At 34.8% G+C, this 20,306-nt stretch overlaps 1 protein-coding gene across 9 annotated transcripts in view; it reads right to left on the bottom strand.

Annotated features, from left to right (window-relative positions):
- Positions 1-20,306, bottom strand: part of LOC134539790 (protein lingerer) — a 170,012-nt gene that overhangs the window by 134,633 nt on the left and 15,073 nt on the right. For all 9 annotated transcript variants that reach the window (XM_063382045.1, XM_063382047.1, XM_063382054.1 and 6 more), the window contains 4 exons: positions 19,341-19,421; positions 13,106-13,213; positions 5,553-5,754; positions 1,189-1,428 (listed from right to left, as the gene is read on the bottom strand). In XM_063382045.1, coding sequence (XP_063238115.1) covers positions 1,189-1,428; positions 5,553-5,754; positions 13,106-13,213; positions 19,341-19,421 — 631 coding nt within the window. The remainder of the gene's footprint in view (positions 1-1,188; positions 1,429-5,552; positions 5,755-13,105; positions 13,214-19,340; positions 19,422-20,306) is intronic.

Below are 20,306 nucleotides of genomic sequence, written 5' to 3' on the forward strand. Positions count from 1 at the left end.
TGTGTTTCCTGCGCGGGGAATAAGTGGCGTAGCCTTTTTTTTTATGCTGGGTAAAGCGACCTTTTTCTATCAACCCACGGGAAAAGATAATTGCTTGAGCTGTCAAAATAAACATCGCTGCGCGGCAGTTAAAACAAGTCGAGGCGGGCGTGCATCCAGTCGGTCGCTGTGTATTGTCAACCGATAGTAATCAAAAACAAGAGAAATCCAGCAGGTAGCTTTGCCTCAACTGCGTACCACACTAGACACTCTCAAAAAGCTAAACGTAAACACGTTGCCACAATAACCTTTATCTGCACCCTGCCGGCAAAGGGACGTGGAATGGGGGTTGTTAAGCGCTGACAGCGGTCGACAGTAAGCATTTGGCAAGAGAAACGCAGTAATACGCTACTCTCCACAAGAAACTTATTTTCTGTCCGATTTTCTTCGGATTTTCTGCAATTTTTTCACGGTTCCTCGAAATTGGGTTGTAATAGAGAGGTGGTCGCAATAAATGGGGTCGCAACAAAAAGGTTTTACTGAAAAATGCTTCCATTTTTATTTTTTTTTTCAATTGATTAAACTTTAATGACAAATATATATTTCTGACACTAATTTTGAGGTTGAAATATTTTTTTCTAAATCTAAGTGTGAAGTCCACATCTACTGAATTTTTTTGTTGGTCCCCTGAAAAACGATAGATAGAGGTTTGACTGTATTAACTTGCATTTCAGTGTTATTTCAGTTTTATCACAACCTACCATATAATCTGGTACCTAGCCATGGTGCCAGGCGTGATGGAAGCTGTTCACCACCGGACTTCTCTGTGTTAATAGCGGAATAAAATATCAATACGTAATATTAATGGGCTAATACTGGTATAAAATGTAAAAATCTGTGAATGTGGCAGTTTTTTCTGCCAATTGTATTTTTACTCTTCGAAATGTGTTAAAAATGGATAAAACCCGTGAAAATGGCAGGTCTGGCATATGCCATTATGTGGTGTTTATGCACTAAAACACCATACGGAAAAAAAAATTTTCACAGTTTTGGTGATGGCAGACTATAAAGCATTAAATTTCCCCCCTCAAATTACTATCACTGGAGAATTCCCATGATTTCAAATAAATGCCCTGACTTTTTCAAAATGTGGACACCCTGCGCTGCAATCAAGGACGGGAGAGGCAAGCAGCGGACGCGGCCACTCACCCATTTTGAGAGCATCCCCGGAACTGTCCTCCGCGCAGGGGTTGTTCCACGTCTCGATGGGGCGGGAGAAGCCGCTCTTGTCGCGGCTCTGGAAGGTCCTGGGCCCCAGGCGGCCGCCCCCCCGGCCCCCGCGGCCGGACCGGCCCGGGCCGTTCATCATGCGGCCCACGCCCCGGCGATAGCCCCCTTCCCGGCTGTCCTCCAGGTTCCTCTCATTCTCCTTGTTCTCCCTGCCCCGCCCTGCAAGCATCCACCCCCTCTGATTACACACGAACTACCGTATTTACCTCACATCTGAAAATATACCAGCATTCACTCAAATTACACTAGAATGTAAACAAAAAATGAAAAACAGAAACACACTTAAACAGAAGTATGAAAAACTCGCAAGACATTAAGTCAAAAATTAAAAATAAATAAATAAATAAGAATAAACACAATTAAATGTTCACTGCAACTTTTATTTCACACTGCCCTTGAGAAATAAATTAATTTAGTATTTTAATTTATCTTGCAACAACATGTTAAATTCGTAAGTTTTCCTCATCACACACACACAAATGATCTGGAGGTGGAATTATTCCTACCTATTACTAGAGGCACAATTATATGGTAATGCGCGATAAAACGAAATAACACCGAAAACTGCTTGAAAACACGAAATAAAACGAAATGTTGCGAAATGTCACGAAATTTCGTCTATCCTAATTATTTACGTTTTTTTTTTCCCCCCCATTCTGTAAGGACAATTCACTATCTTCAGCACAATCAAATATTTCTGACAGTAACTAGCAGCCATATATATTATATGCGACGGTGATTCATTATAGATTTTAAAATGAAGTCTCGGAATTAACGTAATATTTTCTTTAAACGGGTATCTTGTGTACCATAATAATTTAAGATGTTGATAACTATGATACAATGGCCGCCATTCACTTTCTGTAAGTACAAAAATAACAAACGTCCAAAATATGTTTTTCTAAGATTACGTTTTTAATCATTAGAATATTACACACTAAAGCGCATTGCTTTTACTGTTTATTTAAAATAAAGTACGTTGGGTACGAAAATAAAATTAACCCTGCTTAACGTAACGATTGTAAATAATAAATAGTACATGTTTATGTTGGTATTAATTTTCACGTACGTATGTTGGTATTCGGTATGCGTTTGTATTCGCATATATTCTCCATTGTTTTGATCTTTCCAGCACGGCAAGTTTTTGCGTATTAAGAGGTTAAATTCTTCCTATGTGATTAAAAATTTTTGATAATGCCTAAAACAAAGGTTTCTGCCAGTGACCGATCGAAAGAATTTTCCAGCGAAGGATTTATTTCAGTGATAAAATTTTAATGTGCAATTTTTGTAACTGCAGGCTAGACTACGAGAGACGCAATACGCTTGTGAAACATGTCGCGAGTGAGAAACATAAGCGTTTGAGGCAAAACTCATCTGGAAAACAGGGAAAAGTCAGGGAATTCTAAGATTCTATTTCTGTAGCAACCATGTGGTAGTTAGTGACAGAAGACATCATCTCACTCCAGAAAATTCAAAAAATTTAACTATGATAGCATTTCAATAAAACTGTCTTAATAGTAACTTTGGAAGTGCTTAATTGTGTAGTTTTGTAGTGTATGTAATTGTAATTAAGTCGTGAAATTTTTAGTAGTTATTTAAAAGTTTGAATTTATGAATTTGCAAATGAACTTAATTATCTATGAATTTGCAAATGAACTTAATTGTAATTAGATCATGAGGTTTTAGTGTTTATTAATATTTGTTTTAATAAATTTGCAAGTCGTATAGAAAAGCAAGAAAATTTTGCAGTGGGTATTTTGAGCAAAAAAATAAAACCATATAACACCGAAATCTTTATTTCTTTACACCGAAATTTGTCTTAAAATAACACCACAAAATCTTGACTCTACCTATTACTATACCTTCAAGTGAAAATTCGGCTTGAGATAAAAATATTTAGTAAAATTCTTGACTTGAATCTTGCATTTCATAATACAATAGAACCTTGATTTAAATATTTCAAGGGACTAGGACAAAAATATGTAAAAAGCTGGAAACCATAAAAAGAGAGAAGTGTTCAAAAAATTCTATTATTTCACTATAATATCTGAACATTTTTTCAGGTCTCTAGTAATATGGCTAGAAAGAATTTACTATGAACTGTGCAAAGCTTTCCAAAGTGCTAATTCAACCACGAACCAACAATAAAGCAGCAAATTAAAACCTACCAGAAGGGTGCTTCTAGCTACAAAAAAAAATATGAGGGAAAAGCCAAACAAACTTTGTCTCCAACTCTCTCCCACAATACTGTAAAGGCTCTGCTACAATTGGACAGTTATCGGACGCGATGCCGTATTATTTTAACTTTGAAAGCTACAGTTGTGATTGCCAACTTTTATCTTTGGTGCCTTCAGATGACCTTCAGCAAGTCGACGGGGCATGCGTGATTGCCCGTTGTTCAGCAACACCATTAATGAAGTACGCCATTTGACATATCTACCTAACATACGAAGGTGCAATAAACACATTTTAGTTCCATCAAAAATATACCATCTAAAATATATTTTGTTTGTAGTAAGTTTTTATATTGATAAAACAAGCTCACTCACAAATTGATTGAAAATGTCCTTGTTAACATAAAACATTGGTTATGGTCACATTCATTTTCATTATTTTTTTCCTTTTATTACATTATATTTAATATTGGCAACATTTATAGTAATACAGTAGAGCTTCATTATAAAGAACATGAAGGGACCAAAATTATGGCAGTTTGTTATAATGAAGTTCTTTATACCGAAATCACAATGATTGCCTGATTTGGGTTTTTTAACATAACTCGATCTTGTTTAAAAAACAAAGTAGAAAATCTAATACCAATATGAGTGGTACAAGCATCAATAACTTTATAACAGTTATACTTTGGGATCAAGATACATAAGTACTACATAATTACTAGTATAGTACAGAAATACTATGTAGGTAAGTTGTTTGCCAAAACAGTAAGCCTACCTTTGGAATCAAGACAAGCTGTAATAAATCAAAAATATAAAATTTAAAAGTTAGGAAAAATTTTTTACATTTTATTGTCTTCCCAACTGGATCGCTGGGTGAGAATTGTGGATAATATTGATTTGGAGATACAGAACTTTTTAGCCACATCAGTCTTTTTATTTCCTTTATCTACTGCTTTTAACATTTCAAGTTTCACATCAATCGCCTTTCGTTTCCTAGAAGACATGTTCAGTAGTACGGTTTTTTAAATTATAAAAACAAATGGACCCGACACATGTAAAAATAGGGAAGCCTACAACTCACGTAGTTTCGGTTCCCTAGCACGTTCGTGCAACTTCGGATTTCTCTCAAAAATTGAAATTAAAAAAATCGAAGGGTTAGGTTAGGTTAGTCACAACATGCTTGTTTTCATTGGAAACTTCTGATTTAGCGGCTGAAGTGGCGTTAATACCAAAACGCAAAACTTCGGATATTCTTGCAGGGAACCAAAACTATGTGAGTTACAGGCTTCCCGTAAAAATAAGTTATACTCGTAGTATAGCCACGTTTCTCAAAACAATAAACAAGAAAACGACCAGAGATATGTATGTAGCAATACTTTATGATGCAGAACACGTGCGAGCATAGAACAAAGAGTAATGTCAGCGAACACCACAATGCAGCGCTTTAGCCGCTACACCAGTTTTGTGCATTAATTTCAACACTAGTCCACTGCAGTCATCTATGGCGCGTATTAAAATAAATATGATGGCAGTTTGTGGGTGAATGGCGACGATTTTATCCGTTTGTCGTTTACCGTGCCAGGCAGAAAACTGTTCGTTCAAATGAATATTTATAGAATATTTTTAAAATTTGAGCGAGAAAATTCGTACTAGTGAAATTTTTTTACGTTATGTTATATGGACGTCTGACGGGACCAAAGGCATAGTTCGTAGTAATGAATTGTTCGCTCTAATGAAGTTCGTTAAAATGGTGTTTTACTGTACATACAAAACCATTTTATTAATGTATAAAAATGTGCTGCGAATAATAAACAGAACTTACAAAAATATGCAATATTTATTTTAGCACAAAAAATGTACATAGCCAATGTTTACTCTATTTACAGACACGTGATATTGAATAGCAGGGAATCATAAAGAACCTTTGCATAGTTTTAGAGTGTATAAATAATTACGATCACCCTGTCACGTGGACGTGAAAATGGGCTCACCGTCCAAGTGCCGGCATCTATTATAGTACGAAAACACTATGGGACCAGCAGCGTACCGGCAGCATCATAGTCTTATTGTAACAGGCCCTCAATGGTGCAGGGTTGGCATACTTACAACCTCTGTTGTCGAGGGAGCCCCGTCCCCTCATTCTGGGGGGACCGCCCCCTCGCGTCCGCGAGCGCTCCCTCTCGGGATTTGTCTCCCGCTCCACCGACCAGTCTTCCTGATCAGTGTCCCGGTTGTTTCCTGGCGATTCCGACTTCGCTGTGCTTGGCTGCCGTATTTTCTTCTTTTTAACCGACGTCTCCCATTCTCCCTACAAACCATACACCAGCAACTTTACAAAATACATTGGTCACTTTAAGTTACCACACAAGCAATTCAATTATTCACACTAACCTAACATCCTAATTTTCTAAATGATTCATTACATGAACCACAAGCACACTGTATACATGTTCATAGAAACATGTAAAAATGAACAAACCATAAAAAATAATTGAAAAACTATCCAGAGCAACCCTTGCCAAATGAGGCGTTAACTGTCACAGTTCCTAAGGTTCCTTGGTCTAAGGGTTATGATAAAAACCCACACTGGTTCTCTACAAAAACATAGTGGTTAGGCTTTGCAAATAACTGTGGCAATAGGCCTGTGCGGTTCCTAGATTTTTCAGTTTCAATTTCAGTTCCTTTAAAATACCCAACCCGGAACCAACAGACAATTGAAATCTTCAGTTTCAGTTATGCATACTTTTTGGACGTTTCTGTTACCTTGCATAGTGATACGTTTATAATGCAGGAAAGGTAAACATACACATTCTTTAACATGGTTTGTACCCTCTTGTGCAATTAAAAATTAAGGACTATTTTTTTTATTTCATTGCCTGCACAACTATCAAGAAGTAAAAAATTATTTGTAACATCACAATAATTTCTCAAGAAAATAATGTTAAATAGTTAATGAATAAAAATAAATTTTCAGTTAGTTCAATTCTTGCAATTCTGTAAAAAAATCCATCTACACTAAGAATTGTGCATTTGAAATTTGTAGTCTAAAATTTATTTTATCATTGATTTTACTTTTTAAGTTAAAAATTATAAAGAACAACACAGTAAAAAAACATAAAAAAAAACCATTCATGGAAAGTTTGTTTATTTTTTAAAAAGCGGAGTATACAAGAGCACGTCTAACAATTTAAATAAATAAGTAATGAAAAAACAACCTTTCTTCAACTTTAAATAGAAAAACAAAATCAGTTACCCGAATGGGAGCCTGAACTAACTAGAGGTGGGACGATACCACACTTTCGATACTCGATTCTGTGTTGTTTTTTTCAGTTCGATACTTTTGATACTCCAGGAAAAAACATTTCCCATTAAGTAACAATTATTACAAATAACATAAATTAGTTTTAAACTATATAAATTCAATCTAGCATACCAGCACAATGTGTAAATAATTGCATTATATTAATGAAAGATATGAATTCATCATTAATCATTATATATACATATAATAAAATAGGGATGTACCGATATTGAAAAACCGGTTACAGATTACGATTAACGATTCACTAAAAAAAATTCAAATTCAGCCGATGTTCCAAACCGATTAAGAATACCGATTATATTTGCCCGATTATTACATACATAAATTAAAAAAGAAAGCAAAGAGAACAAAATTGTGATTAAAATTGATGTAATGGAGGCATGGACCATAAGTGTATATACATATGTATAGAATGCAGACAAAATCATTTTTATTTACATAAATATTTAAGATTTTGGTAAGCTAGCTAAGGCATTGCACATAACATTAATAGCTATAGTTAATAAATAGCGTTTAGATTTTTGTGAAGAAATACAAGCTGATTGACTGTGTGGCTCCACATATTACTTGTAGTGTAAGACGTTTTGTTTCCATGTACGCCACCACGCGATATTTTTTGAGAACAATATTTACACGCTGCATATTTATCGTCCGGCCCGGATCCTAAAAAAAATATTTCCACACAGCACTGCGACTAGCGTACCCATGATTATTATGCAACATTAAATAGTGAATGCAATGTATAACAGCTCTTAACAAATATTTATATTGGTAAATGTCATCAAATAGAAAACTTAGCAAAATATACTGTAATATTTTATCAAAGAATTCGTCACTCCGTTTACGTAATGTATGGACATGCATTAGCTAAACAATAAAAAAATCTACAGTTGCCGAGTCGTCTTCGCTAACACAGACATTACCAATATTAGAAAAATTAATTTCGGTCGCAAACGGAAATATTCCCACAACCGACCACCAACTATCTATCGCAATCGTGAACTTTTATTCCTGGTTAAATATTTATTGTTGATATACGGTAAAAATAAAAAGTAAAGAAGACTTTCCCGTTATTAAAGTGACTTCAATAATAATAAAAAATAATAGATAAAGGTTCACGTATACAACGGAAATTCCGGTGAAGTGAGATAAGTTGGCCAAATTGTTTTTGTTCATCACATGACGTGCGTAACCTAAACGTAAAATGGAGATCTTGTGATGGTGCTGTTCAAAAAATATTGTGTTTTATGCTGTTTTATGTGTTGTATTTTTTTTTACAAGCGGTACTCAAAGCAATTGTTTGATACATGAGCTAACAATAATGGAAATACTAGCCATACATGATAGAAGAAAATTGTCAATTGAATAAAATAAGAGTAATTTAATTTATTAGACGACTAAGTTTCTGAAACTTTCAGCGCGTGTGTAGGCCTACAGTCTGAACGGAGTTTCATGAATTAATCATAAAAGAGTTTACTATTTACCGTTAAAAGAATATATTAATATCATTGGCATGTTTTTCTTATAATGCTAAGCGATAACTATGATAAATATAATGAGAAAATGTTGACAATTTTGTCTAAATAATCGGTTGAAATATCGCAGATTAAGATTAATTACCGATTCTCTATTATCGGGCGATTACAGTTAATCGGGATTCGAATCGGTACATCCCTATAATAAAACCACCAGAAATGTAAAATAGAGTCCATAATCAAGTAAAGCTGACATGAGAAACAGTGGCCTTACAAAATGTTATGAAGTCCTGTCTTGGAGGGGGGAAAAGTCACCAAGCCTAAATTAGAAATAAAAAAAATTGGCTATTGTAAAAAGAAAATCAGAAATTTTGGTTTTTTTTTTTTTCATTTTACAAACAACTTTATGCAACAGAACAATTTTCAATAAAATTTTAACTTGATAAACTTAAAATATAAAATAATCAGATTGTAAGAAAACAATAACAAACGGGTATATTCAGTTCAAAGATCAATGAATGCACAAAATATGAGATCCGTGCACCATTTTCATAATCATTGCTAGTTTGCGACACTAGTCTCGCTTGGTGCTGGCCATAGATGCTACTAGTGAAGTGCACATCTTTCTGATACTATCCATAAGTATGGTGCGATAAAGTTATTTTCTTACGTTTGCAGAGGTAAACAATTAACGTTTTTCAAAATAAAAGCATTAAAACGTAGTTTATCAGGAGGAATATAACAAAAAAATTTGTGATTTTTAGGACTTTTTCGCTTCGTAAAAACGTATGAAACGGGAAATTAATGATTTTATAAGTGTATGTTCCGGTAAAGTAAACCATTGTAAATATAGTAGTACTTTCGGCGGGATCATAATTAATCGGAGTATGACACGGGAAAATGAAACGGGAATGTATCATCGAGGTTCTACTGTAGTTGTATTTTGTACAATAGCGACTGAAAACTTAATTCAATTCAAATGAACAAGCATTCTGGCATCGAAAAAATGTATCGAACGTACAGTTTCGATACTGGATACTTTGCGATACCGTCAAGTATCGAAGGTATCGAGGTATCGAAGTATTGAAAATCCCATCACTAGAACTAACGCATAACTATCGTAGTAGTACAGACTTACCACGAAAGTGTGCGGACCATCAAATGTAGTTAACACGGCACTCGACAAAGTGTGCGCGTTGCATGCAATCAGCGAGATATCAATATTAATATTTGACTACGTGTACGCGCTCTATACGGGAACCAACATATCCAAACATGAATGATGCCAACTAGCAATGGCTAAATTTTTACAAGCGTTACATTGTGGCGACACAGACGAATAGATAAAGGTTACAACATTTAAAAACGTCTTTAAACGAAAATTTACACATCAGACAACTTTGTATTTCCGTTAATTACCGTATTTATGCAGATATAGGCCGCACCCTAAATTTTTGATTAAAGTCTTAGAACAAATTAATATCTCAAAAAGAGGCCGCACTGAAATGCTGATGAGCGGCAATCACGAAGTACGTACCTATTCACAGAGCGATCGTGGCAACTGCGCGCCATCGATAAGAGCGTGCTGGCAACAGCGGAGTTTGACCTTGTCTGCATCCTGTGTATAGTTTATCCTCCTCCCCCCCCCGCCATGCCTCCATGGCTTTGGTAGCCATACACAGGCAGCGGACTTTGTTGACCTTGTAGTTCCCCCCCCCCCCCAGCCACCCCCCTTGCATTCTTTCAGTTCCGTTATCTGTGTCGCCCACTTCTCCCCTCCCTGTTCATCCTTGTTTCCACGTACCGGTAATTACCACCGTTGTTTACGAGAGTCGTGCTGCATAGCTACCTACGTAAACGTGTACTGGAAATTTCAGTCATATTTTTACAAAGTTTAATATTTATATTTATTTATATTTATTTATATTTATTTTCATTTACATATATTTATTTATATTTTGCGTGTGTCGGAGATGGGAAAAAAGACAGAGCTAGTTACAAGGCTAACTTCAAACTGAAAGTGGTACAGTATGCACAGGAGCACGGTAAGAGAGAGGCGGGAAGGAGATTTGGAGTGGACGAGAAGAACGTGAGAAGATGGGTGATACAGAAAGAGAAGTTGCAAGGCATAAAAAAAAATAAATGTACCTTACGAGAACAGAAGCAGAAATATCCGGACGTGGAAGATGAATTGTACCAGTTCGTCCTCAGCACAAGGCAAAATGGTTTTGCTGTTACTACTGAAATGTTGCTGTTCGAAGGCAGCAGAATCGCAAGAAGACATGGCATACCCGTCACCGAATTCAAGGTTAGTTATGGGTGGGCGAGGCGTTTTATGGACAGAAAAGAACTCAGTTTAAGGAGACGGACATCCATTGCTCAGAAACTTCCAGAAAGCTATGAAGAGAAGTTGATAAGTTTTCAGAGGTTTATTATAAATTTGAGAAAGCAACACAACTACCAACTAGGGCAAATTGGAAACGCTGATCAGACGCCGGTATATTTTGATATGCCGGAAACCACGACAGTCAAGCCTTCGGGTTCTCGCTCGGTGAAGATACTTGGTACTGGAGCAGACAAGCAAAGATGTACTGTCATGTTATGTGTGACGGCAGATGGCAGAAAACTACCACCATATGTAGTATTCAAGCGCAAAACCTTGCCAAGGAGAAATTTCCACCGGGAGTTATAGTGCGGGTCCAGGAAAAAGGGTGGATGTCTGAAGATTTGGTCAAGGACTGGCTCTCGTGTGTGTGGTGTCGACGGCCAGGGGGACTTTTGCGTATGAAATCATTGCTTGTTCTGGACAGCTACAAAGGCCAAAGGTGTAAAGAAGCAGATCCAGGAAGGAAAAACTGATTTGGCCGTTATACCAGGCGGTATGACAAGCATGCTGCAGCCGCTCGACGTGGTCATTAACCACCCCTTCAAAGTGCACATGCGTCGTTTGTACAACGAATGGATCCGGTCCCATCACGAGACAACAAAATCAGGCCGTCCGAAACGAGCTTCGCTGGCAGAAGTGTGTCGGTGGATCCTTGCAGCCTGGCGATCCATTTCTGAAGACTTAGTGAAGAAGAGTTTCAAGGTTACAGGTATCTCGTCGGAAATGGACGGCTCAGAAGATGACGCATTGTAGGATGCGCGAGAAGACGAAGCAGGCGACCCAAATGAACCAGAAGAAGACAATGATGAGGAAAGTGACAGCGAGAATGCGTAAATTGGATTTTTTTAACAAAGAGATGTACGTACGGTATATGTAAAGTGTTTTTTTTCCCCCTAAGATTTACGGTATATGTAGTGTGTTCTTTTTACGGTAAGTAAATTTCATCAGTGTTTGTAGTGTCAGCTTTTTGATTTACTGTTATACATACAGAAAGAAAAGCATGTGCACTGTGCTTTATAGTAGGTATTGTAGTTATTCAACAACTGCAGATTTTAAAAATTATTTACGGCAACACTCACTTGGCAACATCGCAATCACCACCTTACTCCACACTCCGCCTGTTAGAGCCTAGATGCTACCTAGGTAGTTGCGCGCGCATCAGACGCTGGCAACAACATTCGCCTGGCACTCAGTAGCGCACTGTGCACGGCACTTGTAAACAAAGCTGACTTGCAGGTCTGCTTCTATAGCTTATTTACTTTACTTCCAAGTTTATAACGTTTAATGGTTTCTTTTATAAACTCACAGTAGTAATGCATCTCTAGTCAAAATATTTGCATAAAAAAAAACACACGCAAATAATGACGTCTACGTGTAAACACCAGGACCTACTTTATTTTCAGCTCCAAACTTTGTTAAAAAAAAGGTGGGGTATTTACAATTGTAAATACTACTTTACCTAATGTTCAAGAAAACTATTTTGTGAGCGGCAGTTGCCACCCCGCTGCTATGGTGCATCACGAGAGGTTAGGGACGATCGGCAGCGGCCCATTCTTTGATTACATTGTAGGTGAGTCGTGTCTTTATTTTTTATTACATGTAAGTACTTATTTGTTTATACTTTAGACTTTCATGCATTGAAACTTAGTTTAATCAATTGTATATTGACAAATTTAAAAATTTTTTTAGGAAAAAATGTTTTTTTAATTTTTATCTCACTAATAGGCCGCACCCTAATTTTTGGGATCATAATTTTGGAAAAAAGGTGCAGCCTATATCTGCATAAATACGGTAAATAAGTAAGCGGTAATGTCGGAATAAAAATTAGATTTCTAATAAAAATTTTATTGTTTTATACGGAAAGAATACCTACACAAAGTGCTCAGAATGTAATAGCAGGACCAAAAACATCACGTGACATTTATGCGAGTTTTTTTTTAATCCAAAATTTGCCGTCCTAAAATATTGGTGCGACGTTTATGCCATAAAACAGGGTACAAGCACTTTCAAACCACAAGCAAGATGTCTATTGTCATTAAACCAACAGCAGGTTAACCAACATTGGAGCTTGAAGGAACTGTGCTAAGCAGCATTGTCAAGTTTTGAATAAGCACCATGCTTTTAAATACACATTTTAAGAAAAATTATATATGGATTATTAGGTGAATATGGTAACATGCAAACACAATTTCGAAAATGATACAGCTAACTCGCTATTTTTTATAATGAATGGCCACTGAAGAAAACTATTACAATGCTGAAACAAGCTTATCTCAAAAAATTCCCAAACCCATAAAAAAACCAACTTTTCCCCGTTTTCCCTTATGTGTTTCAAATTCCCTGACTTTTCCAGTTTTCCCAGTCTGTGGCCACCCTGTGCTTATGTTTTTTTTCTTCTTCTGGCACCCTTGAAAAAACACTATAACAGGGTTCTGCTGTAGTGACTAAAATCACAAAAGTCGAGCAGTGCTCTCACCTGGGCCATACCCTCCAGCAGCATGTTGACGGCCCGGTCCGGGTCGTTATCACAGTCGTGCAGAGCGGTGCATACCTCGTCCTCAGACTTGCGTGTGGCGTCCATCACCTGCCAAACACAACCAGAGGTCAGCCCCCAACACTCGATCCTGCCGACAATCTGCCGTCTCTGAAGATTAAAAAAATATTTCATATTCATGAATAATTTGATATTTGATTCAATTTTTTTTTAAAAATTGTTTTCCTATTATTTGTTAACAATAGATTCACAAAATAAAAATTTAAAAAGTAAACATGTGCGAAGCTAAGATGATTTGTTGAAAAATTTGGATTTTTCTCCAACATAACACATTCAATAATATATGTAACAAATAATCTGTGATTATGATTAATAATAATTAAAATTACTCTATTATAATAATACATTGCCAATGAGTTGGAATACAAAACATATTTCAAGTGTAAAATTTTACAGATTTGTAAAAAAACCATTGCCTGGTTTTTTTTATTGTGTTGCATTTTAACACTACTCTATTACTGTATTTTGCATCAAATTTTCTTGGACTCCTGTGAAATGTCAAAGAAATAAGTTTCACTATAGCTTTAAATTTAATTCAAAATATATTTGATATTCCATTCAAAATTCAATTCAAATTTTAAAAAAATAGAATTTTCCGAAGCATATCAACTACGCCTGGAGTCCATGACGGTTGGCATTGGTGACACTATTTGCTAGACAACAGAACAAGATGACAACGGTAAAACATCAAGACTCATTAAGGGCCGATATTATGACCTCCGGCTAAATCCTCAGGTTAGCTAGCCTCCAGGTAAGGCTAGCCTCCGGTTAACGAACGAGGGGTGTATTATGACCCATACTTAGCCTGCGGTTGGCTAACCGGAACCTGACGAAGCGTGTGGTGTAATAATGGTTGTGTTGGTAATGAAATAAAACAGAATTTGGTAACTTTTGTTGCAAGACAGTTATTTTTTCTGGTAGAATGTTAGTCAGCTGTTTGTTTGTATTGTGATTCGGAATGTTTACAGCTGCAGTACAGAAATATGCCGCGAACTTTATCTTGCAACAGATATAATTAAATTAACCAAAAATTACTTTGACGTCAAACCTGCTTTGTATTAAACCATAAAATTACAATTTACGATTCAAAACCGTGTGTTTTCAACTTTACTCTTGTATTGAAACACATGATTTTGTTAGGTTATATATTAAGCCAAAACTAACAAAGTAATTCTATACCAACAAATAAATAGGGATGACATTTTTGCTAGAGAACACTTATTTCTTTCATAATCAAATAATATAGACCCCGTTTCGGGAAAATACTTGTCGATTTTCATTTCACTGGTGTAGGTTTCATTTTTGTACTAATAGTTTTGTATCACATATCCAAATTAATCCGATCCTGATGGAATTAGTTTGTGGTATAGGATGCTTGCTGTTTTAATTTAGTAGGTCAAGAGATCCTAGATATATTCACTGGGGAAATAATTATGATTGTAAAATGTATACGAATGAAATATATTTTTACAAGACCTGACATAATTTGTTTGCATCATGATATGTTAGGTATTTTGTGTTATGTACAGGATTTTTCAACATTCTAAATTAAAACAGCAAGTATAATGTAAAACAAGACCAACATATAAAGGGTCATGCCGATAGGATCAAGGGATAAACTTGGATACGGTAAACAGAATAATTCCAGTGCTGTTTTCGTTTTGCACTTGCGTGGCAGGTAGATAATAAGTACCTAATGGTTTGTAAGATAGGGAAGGGATAATTGGGTAACATTTATTTTCACATTCAATTAAATTCATTGAATCAGAGCCACGTCTGAAGTCGTATGAAGTGCATTTCATTCCCGGCATATGTCCACTGTATTACGAATAAAAATTCACAGATACAACTTCCACGAAAACACGCATTTTATAGGTAATAATAACCCTCGTTTTGCAATTATAAAATTCACTTATTTACACATATTCTTAAGCAGGAACATTTAAGTTTATATACATAGCATACGTTTATGTACTTCGTGATAAATTAAAGTCAAATAATAATACACGACTCGACGAAAATAGAAAAGCGTGACTACACTTTCATGCCATGTAATTTTTAATAAAACTTTGACGAATACGGCGAAGCATTTTACATTTAGTAATAAATTATTCCATCGCATCCTGTAAATATTCAATAGAATTCCTCAAATAGTCATCATCACTATCAACAACTAACCTCGCCTGATACATCGCCATTTTATTTTCTGTTGCTTAGCCTCCGGTTAAGCAGCTAGCGGCCGGTTCATCCACCCGCTAGATTAGCCGGAACTTTAGCTGGAAGGTAGACGTTAACAGGGAGTCATAAAACCAAAATAAGAGCTAGCCTGCGGTTAAATTTTAGCTGGAACTTTAGCCAGAGGTCATAAAACCGGCCCTAAGTGATCCCATTTCCTAATGCTTTAGCTACTCTAATTGCTGTTATGAAAAATATATCAGATTCCTTTGGACAGTCTTCTTGTATGTCTCTCATCGCCAATTACTTCAACAATGAGAAGCAGCGACAAAGGAATAATTTTTTTGCTCACTCACACATTGTGTTTAACTTGCAATTACAATTTTCTTTCTTTTTTTTATGACACCAGACTACAGTTAATACACTATCATAGTTCTGACATCAATTAAAAGCACATAATGAACAGTTTGCAGCACTAAGCTGATGTTTTCACTAATAATTCCTTGAATTTGTGGCAACAATACAATTTATATCACAGCTCAGCAATGCATAAAAAATAAACGTTGGCCGTTTATATAAAAATCTGCCATTCAGATACTATGCGTTTAGTTTGAATACTTTAAACAGAAAGCACCATATTTCCAACCTCACACTTAAAATGCAAATTAAAAAAATAAAATAAATTATAAAAAACCTACAAATTATGAGATAGAGTACTTCCCAAGGCTGTTATATGGTTTTAACATTGAAACTGAACAACGTTTCTGCTGTAAACAATAAATATGAAGTATTTCAGCAGAAAAAAATGTATGGATGTTTAATTAAATAAAGTTATAAAACCAGTGCATACTTGTTTTGTCGCTGTTTAAAATTACAAAATAATTGCATCTACATAAATGGAGGTAAAACCATATTATTCATATCTTTTTACAACATTTTATCAACCCCCCCTCTTCGGGCCAAATTATTTTCAACTAATCATTTTGCGATATCAACAAGTGAAAAAACACAGAAAACTAGCCTAGTAACTAGTGGCTAAACTTGAGAAATAAATCTCCAAACACTACATAAAGAAGGAACTGGACTGTGTGACATAAAAGCGAAATACACTGCATAATTTGAGTTAGCTTAAATATACCAAAGTGCTAATAAAAAAAATACCACACTAACAATAATTACAGCACAAATTCTATGAGCACCAAATAATGCTGCGCACATGCACAACTACTGTTTTGCAATTTTCTGGTACAATATAAAATATTTTCAGAATTTTCAAGTTACAAACTTTTCAAGAATGGGAAATTTTTATAAAAAAGTTGGTATGTTCTTTTATTACTTTCATAAGTTTTTTTTTTTCAAATTTCTATTATTTCTGAAATATTATAATGTTACCGACCCAACATAAACCAACATTCCCCATGATTTCACTGTATTTTAAATGTCTCTTGCCTAACCTTAAACAACCTTCTGTGTGATATTTTGATATACTAATTCTTGCTGACTTACAGTAACAGGGTGGCCACCAAACTTTGATTTTGAAATTCATGTCCATTTGAAGGTTTTCAAGGAACAAAATTTAGTCTTTAAAGGAATTTGCTCAATGGTGAAACTATGCATATTTAAGATGTTGATATAAAGTTATGTATTGACACAGGTCCTATATTTATGTTCCAACAAAAGACAGAATAAACAATTTAATTATTGTTTCCGAGTTGCCGGAACTTAAAAAAAAATTGTAATTGAATAAAATAGTTCCCAAACTATATACCCGACCAAAAATGATAAACATACATAGTCATTTGGCAGGTTAAATTTCTTAAGTGCCTCTATTGGCTTATTACTGAAACATAAGCTACTTATTAAAATATCAGAAAATATTCAAACACTGTTTACAGGTACAGGTACTTTACCATTTTAAGATTCATATTTTTATTTTGAAATTATTAAGCTTACATTTCATTATTGTTCGCCATAACACAATTAATTGCAGCGAATAAAAATAATAATGGTAGGCAAAAACAATTCCAAGAAAACTATGCAAAAATTTGTTACGCTCCTGCTCTAGTCAATACAGATCTCAAGTTTGTGCATTAACATTGGCTATGCATATTTTCATGCGCTCATCAAAATACCTGCATATTTTTATTTGTGAACAGAAGCTTTCGTGAAATTCCCATTGCCATTTTATAAATAAACTTTTGATAGGTAGACCTATAAATTCCAACAAAATTAAATACAACATAATAAAAGAATAGAAAAGTGAAAAATATATCATTGTTTATGCTCTCAAACACATCTTCTGCCAGCCAAAGTTTGTGAGTGGGCATGTCCTAACAACATACTTTGCTTGTTAGGATGTTTTATTTCATGTAATATATATTTTCAATGAACCCGAATAGTGTTTACTGCACCTTTGTACATTTGATAAACCTCTGATTTGGCATGTCATTCATGACATCACAAACAATGGTGAATGGAATCCACACACCCTGCCAGCATGCTGATGACCCCATATTATAAAGTTGGCCAACTCCACACGTACAGAGCAACATCACATAGATACAATTCCTGAAACAGGTAGTGACTCACCTTTGAGAAACACCTAATTGTAGAAGGGCTTTAAATTGTTTTGGGCCGGGAAAAAAAAAAAACTTAACTCTTACATGTAAATGGTAAGAAAATTTTGTTTTATCAGTACTGATAGAGCCAATTAAGTATGCAATTAATGATTTATGATAGGAAATAAATTTACTTACATTTTCCCCATGAAACATAACAGACACACAAGTGGGGATAAACGTCCAAATTTTATCATCGTGCACAGAAATAAGAATAACTCTTCTGAACAGCATTTTGGCAAAATTACATTTTTCACTAACTACCAATATAGTAAGTATCTTGTCTGTATGAACTAAAACCGGAAAGATTCTGGGAATCTATTCCATAAAATTGGCCGGGAGCTGTATACAAAATTCAAAAATAGAAAATTGAAAAAAAAACCAAATTAAGCAAAATTAACACCTTGTAAGCAACGTTTCAATACGTTGGACACCTTTTGTATGTATTTAAAATCATATTCACTCTATGTCTAAGCAATAACACCATCGCCATACCGAAGATGGGAATGCCCAAGGACGATAAAGGTATTCAACTGTTTGGTGATCAGCCTCCAATTTTCAATATGGCAGTGGTCAAATTAATCAAAGTTGACGAAACCATGTTAAAGCAGAACTCGAACTGCCACCATTTAGCAAACTGGAAAAATTATTACTTTTTTTTCGTTAATTTGAAATTAAATTGTAATTTCATCAAGAGTGTGGATTTAACATAACCTGTAAAACTAGCAGACACATTGTCTGTGAGAGAGAGATATGAAATTCCCAGCGACAAGTAATTCAAGGATAAATCCAGGTTTTTCTCAGACGACGAAAATTCATGCATGTTTCCAGCTTTTTCCAAAATTCAAGGCTGGTGGCCACTCTGAATAATAAATAACCTCTCTTTCCATTTTAAATGTTCAGTATTACATGCATAACAAACCTACCCTAATTTACAATTAGTGAAATCAAAAAAAGTTTACAAAATATCAATATAAATTTAAAAGAACGAGCTCTTTTTTGGATTATTTTTAAGTTGCTCCACTAGAAAATAACCCTATTTACTAATTGACCATTAGCGAACACTGTAATAGAATAATTTTAGTATTGTAAAAGGTAATAAAAAAAGTAATAATATACATAGTACGTTGCCAATTTTGAATATTCATTGTTAAGGTACCCTGATGCAAAAAGTAGAGGAAATACTGTTCTTGACAGTTCAAGCATCTACAGCCAAAAAAGTAAATATAAAAATAAATTGGTGCAATAAACCCTCAAATAGCAATACAGCAGTGCATTCATAATATCGAAGATGACTACACATGAGCCATGCATGAGAAATTAAACAGTTACATACACAGAACCTCTTAACAGACTACACTTACCTGTTTGATTTTGTCTTTTAAATCGGCATCTTCAAATTTGGTCTCAATAATTTGTGCGATTCTCATCTGTTCAGCTGTAGGCTGTGAAAAGAAACATATTTCACATAAAGGCAAAACAAGATAAAAAAAACATAAACTTAGTTATTTTTAACAAAAAGTCTACAAATATAAGACTAAATTGTATTTACACAATACAAAATAATTACCATATCTAAATTGTTTCAGTTTTATGACTACATATACTTTGAATTATAAACTAAGCATTAAATATAAAACAAAGTTGTACCTTAAAATGATTTAAAGGAGCTGTACAATACAATGGAAAATTTGTTAAACCTGGTTTCAACTATTGAAATATATTTTGTTTCAATGTTTATCTCAATTAATGTCTTTTATTTTAAATTATGGCATATATGTCATTTTTAAACACAAGGCTTCAAAGGGTGACCATGCTACATGATTACATGCTAACAAGGCGAAGCCATATTGGTTTAGATGCCCAAAACATTGGCAGATATGCAGTGTTTTGCATTGTGAAAACAGCTGTAAATGACTTTTCTTCTAAAAGTAACTTTTCAATGAAACATTCCAATTTATAGTACTTACTAACCACCATCAGATTTATCAAGCACTATTTAAACAATGTTTTGGGCAGGACAATATAGCGATGGCGAGGTTAAAAATTATGTCACAGCATGCCATCTGCTGACAATTAACTCAAATCTTATTCCATAGCTTTACAGTTTCTTTTCTACTGTAGTAAAAAAGGCTCCATGAAATGCAATGAATAAGTAAATAAAAAAAACATCTCTTTCAGTAACACTAGTCAATTTTTTTATATACTATTTGCAAGAATGGATTTTTTTTTCCCAATTTTTTTAGTTATGAAGTCAAAAAAGTTTCAGAGATAATAACAAAATCTAAATGGACTGTCTCTAACTAAGGCACCATAAAACAAAAGGCAGG

Source organism: Bacillus rossius, chromosome 16 (genome assembly GCF_032445375.1).
Source record: "Bacillus rossius redtenbacheri isolate Brsri chromosome 16, Brsri_v3, whole genome shotgun sequence".
Classification (NCBI taxonomy): domain Eukaryota; kingdom Metazoa; phylum Arthropoda; class Insecta; order Phasmatodea; family Bacillidae; genus Bacillus; species Bacillus rossius.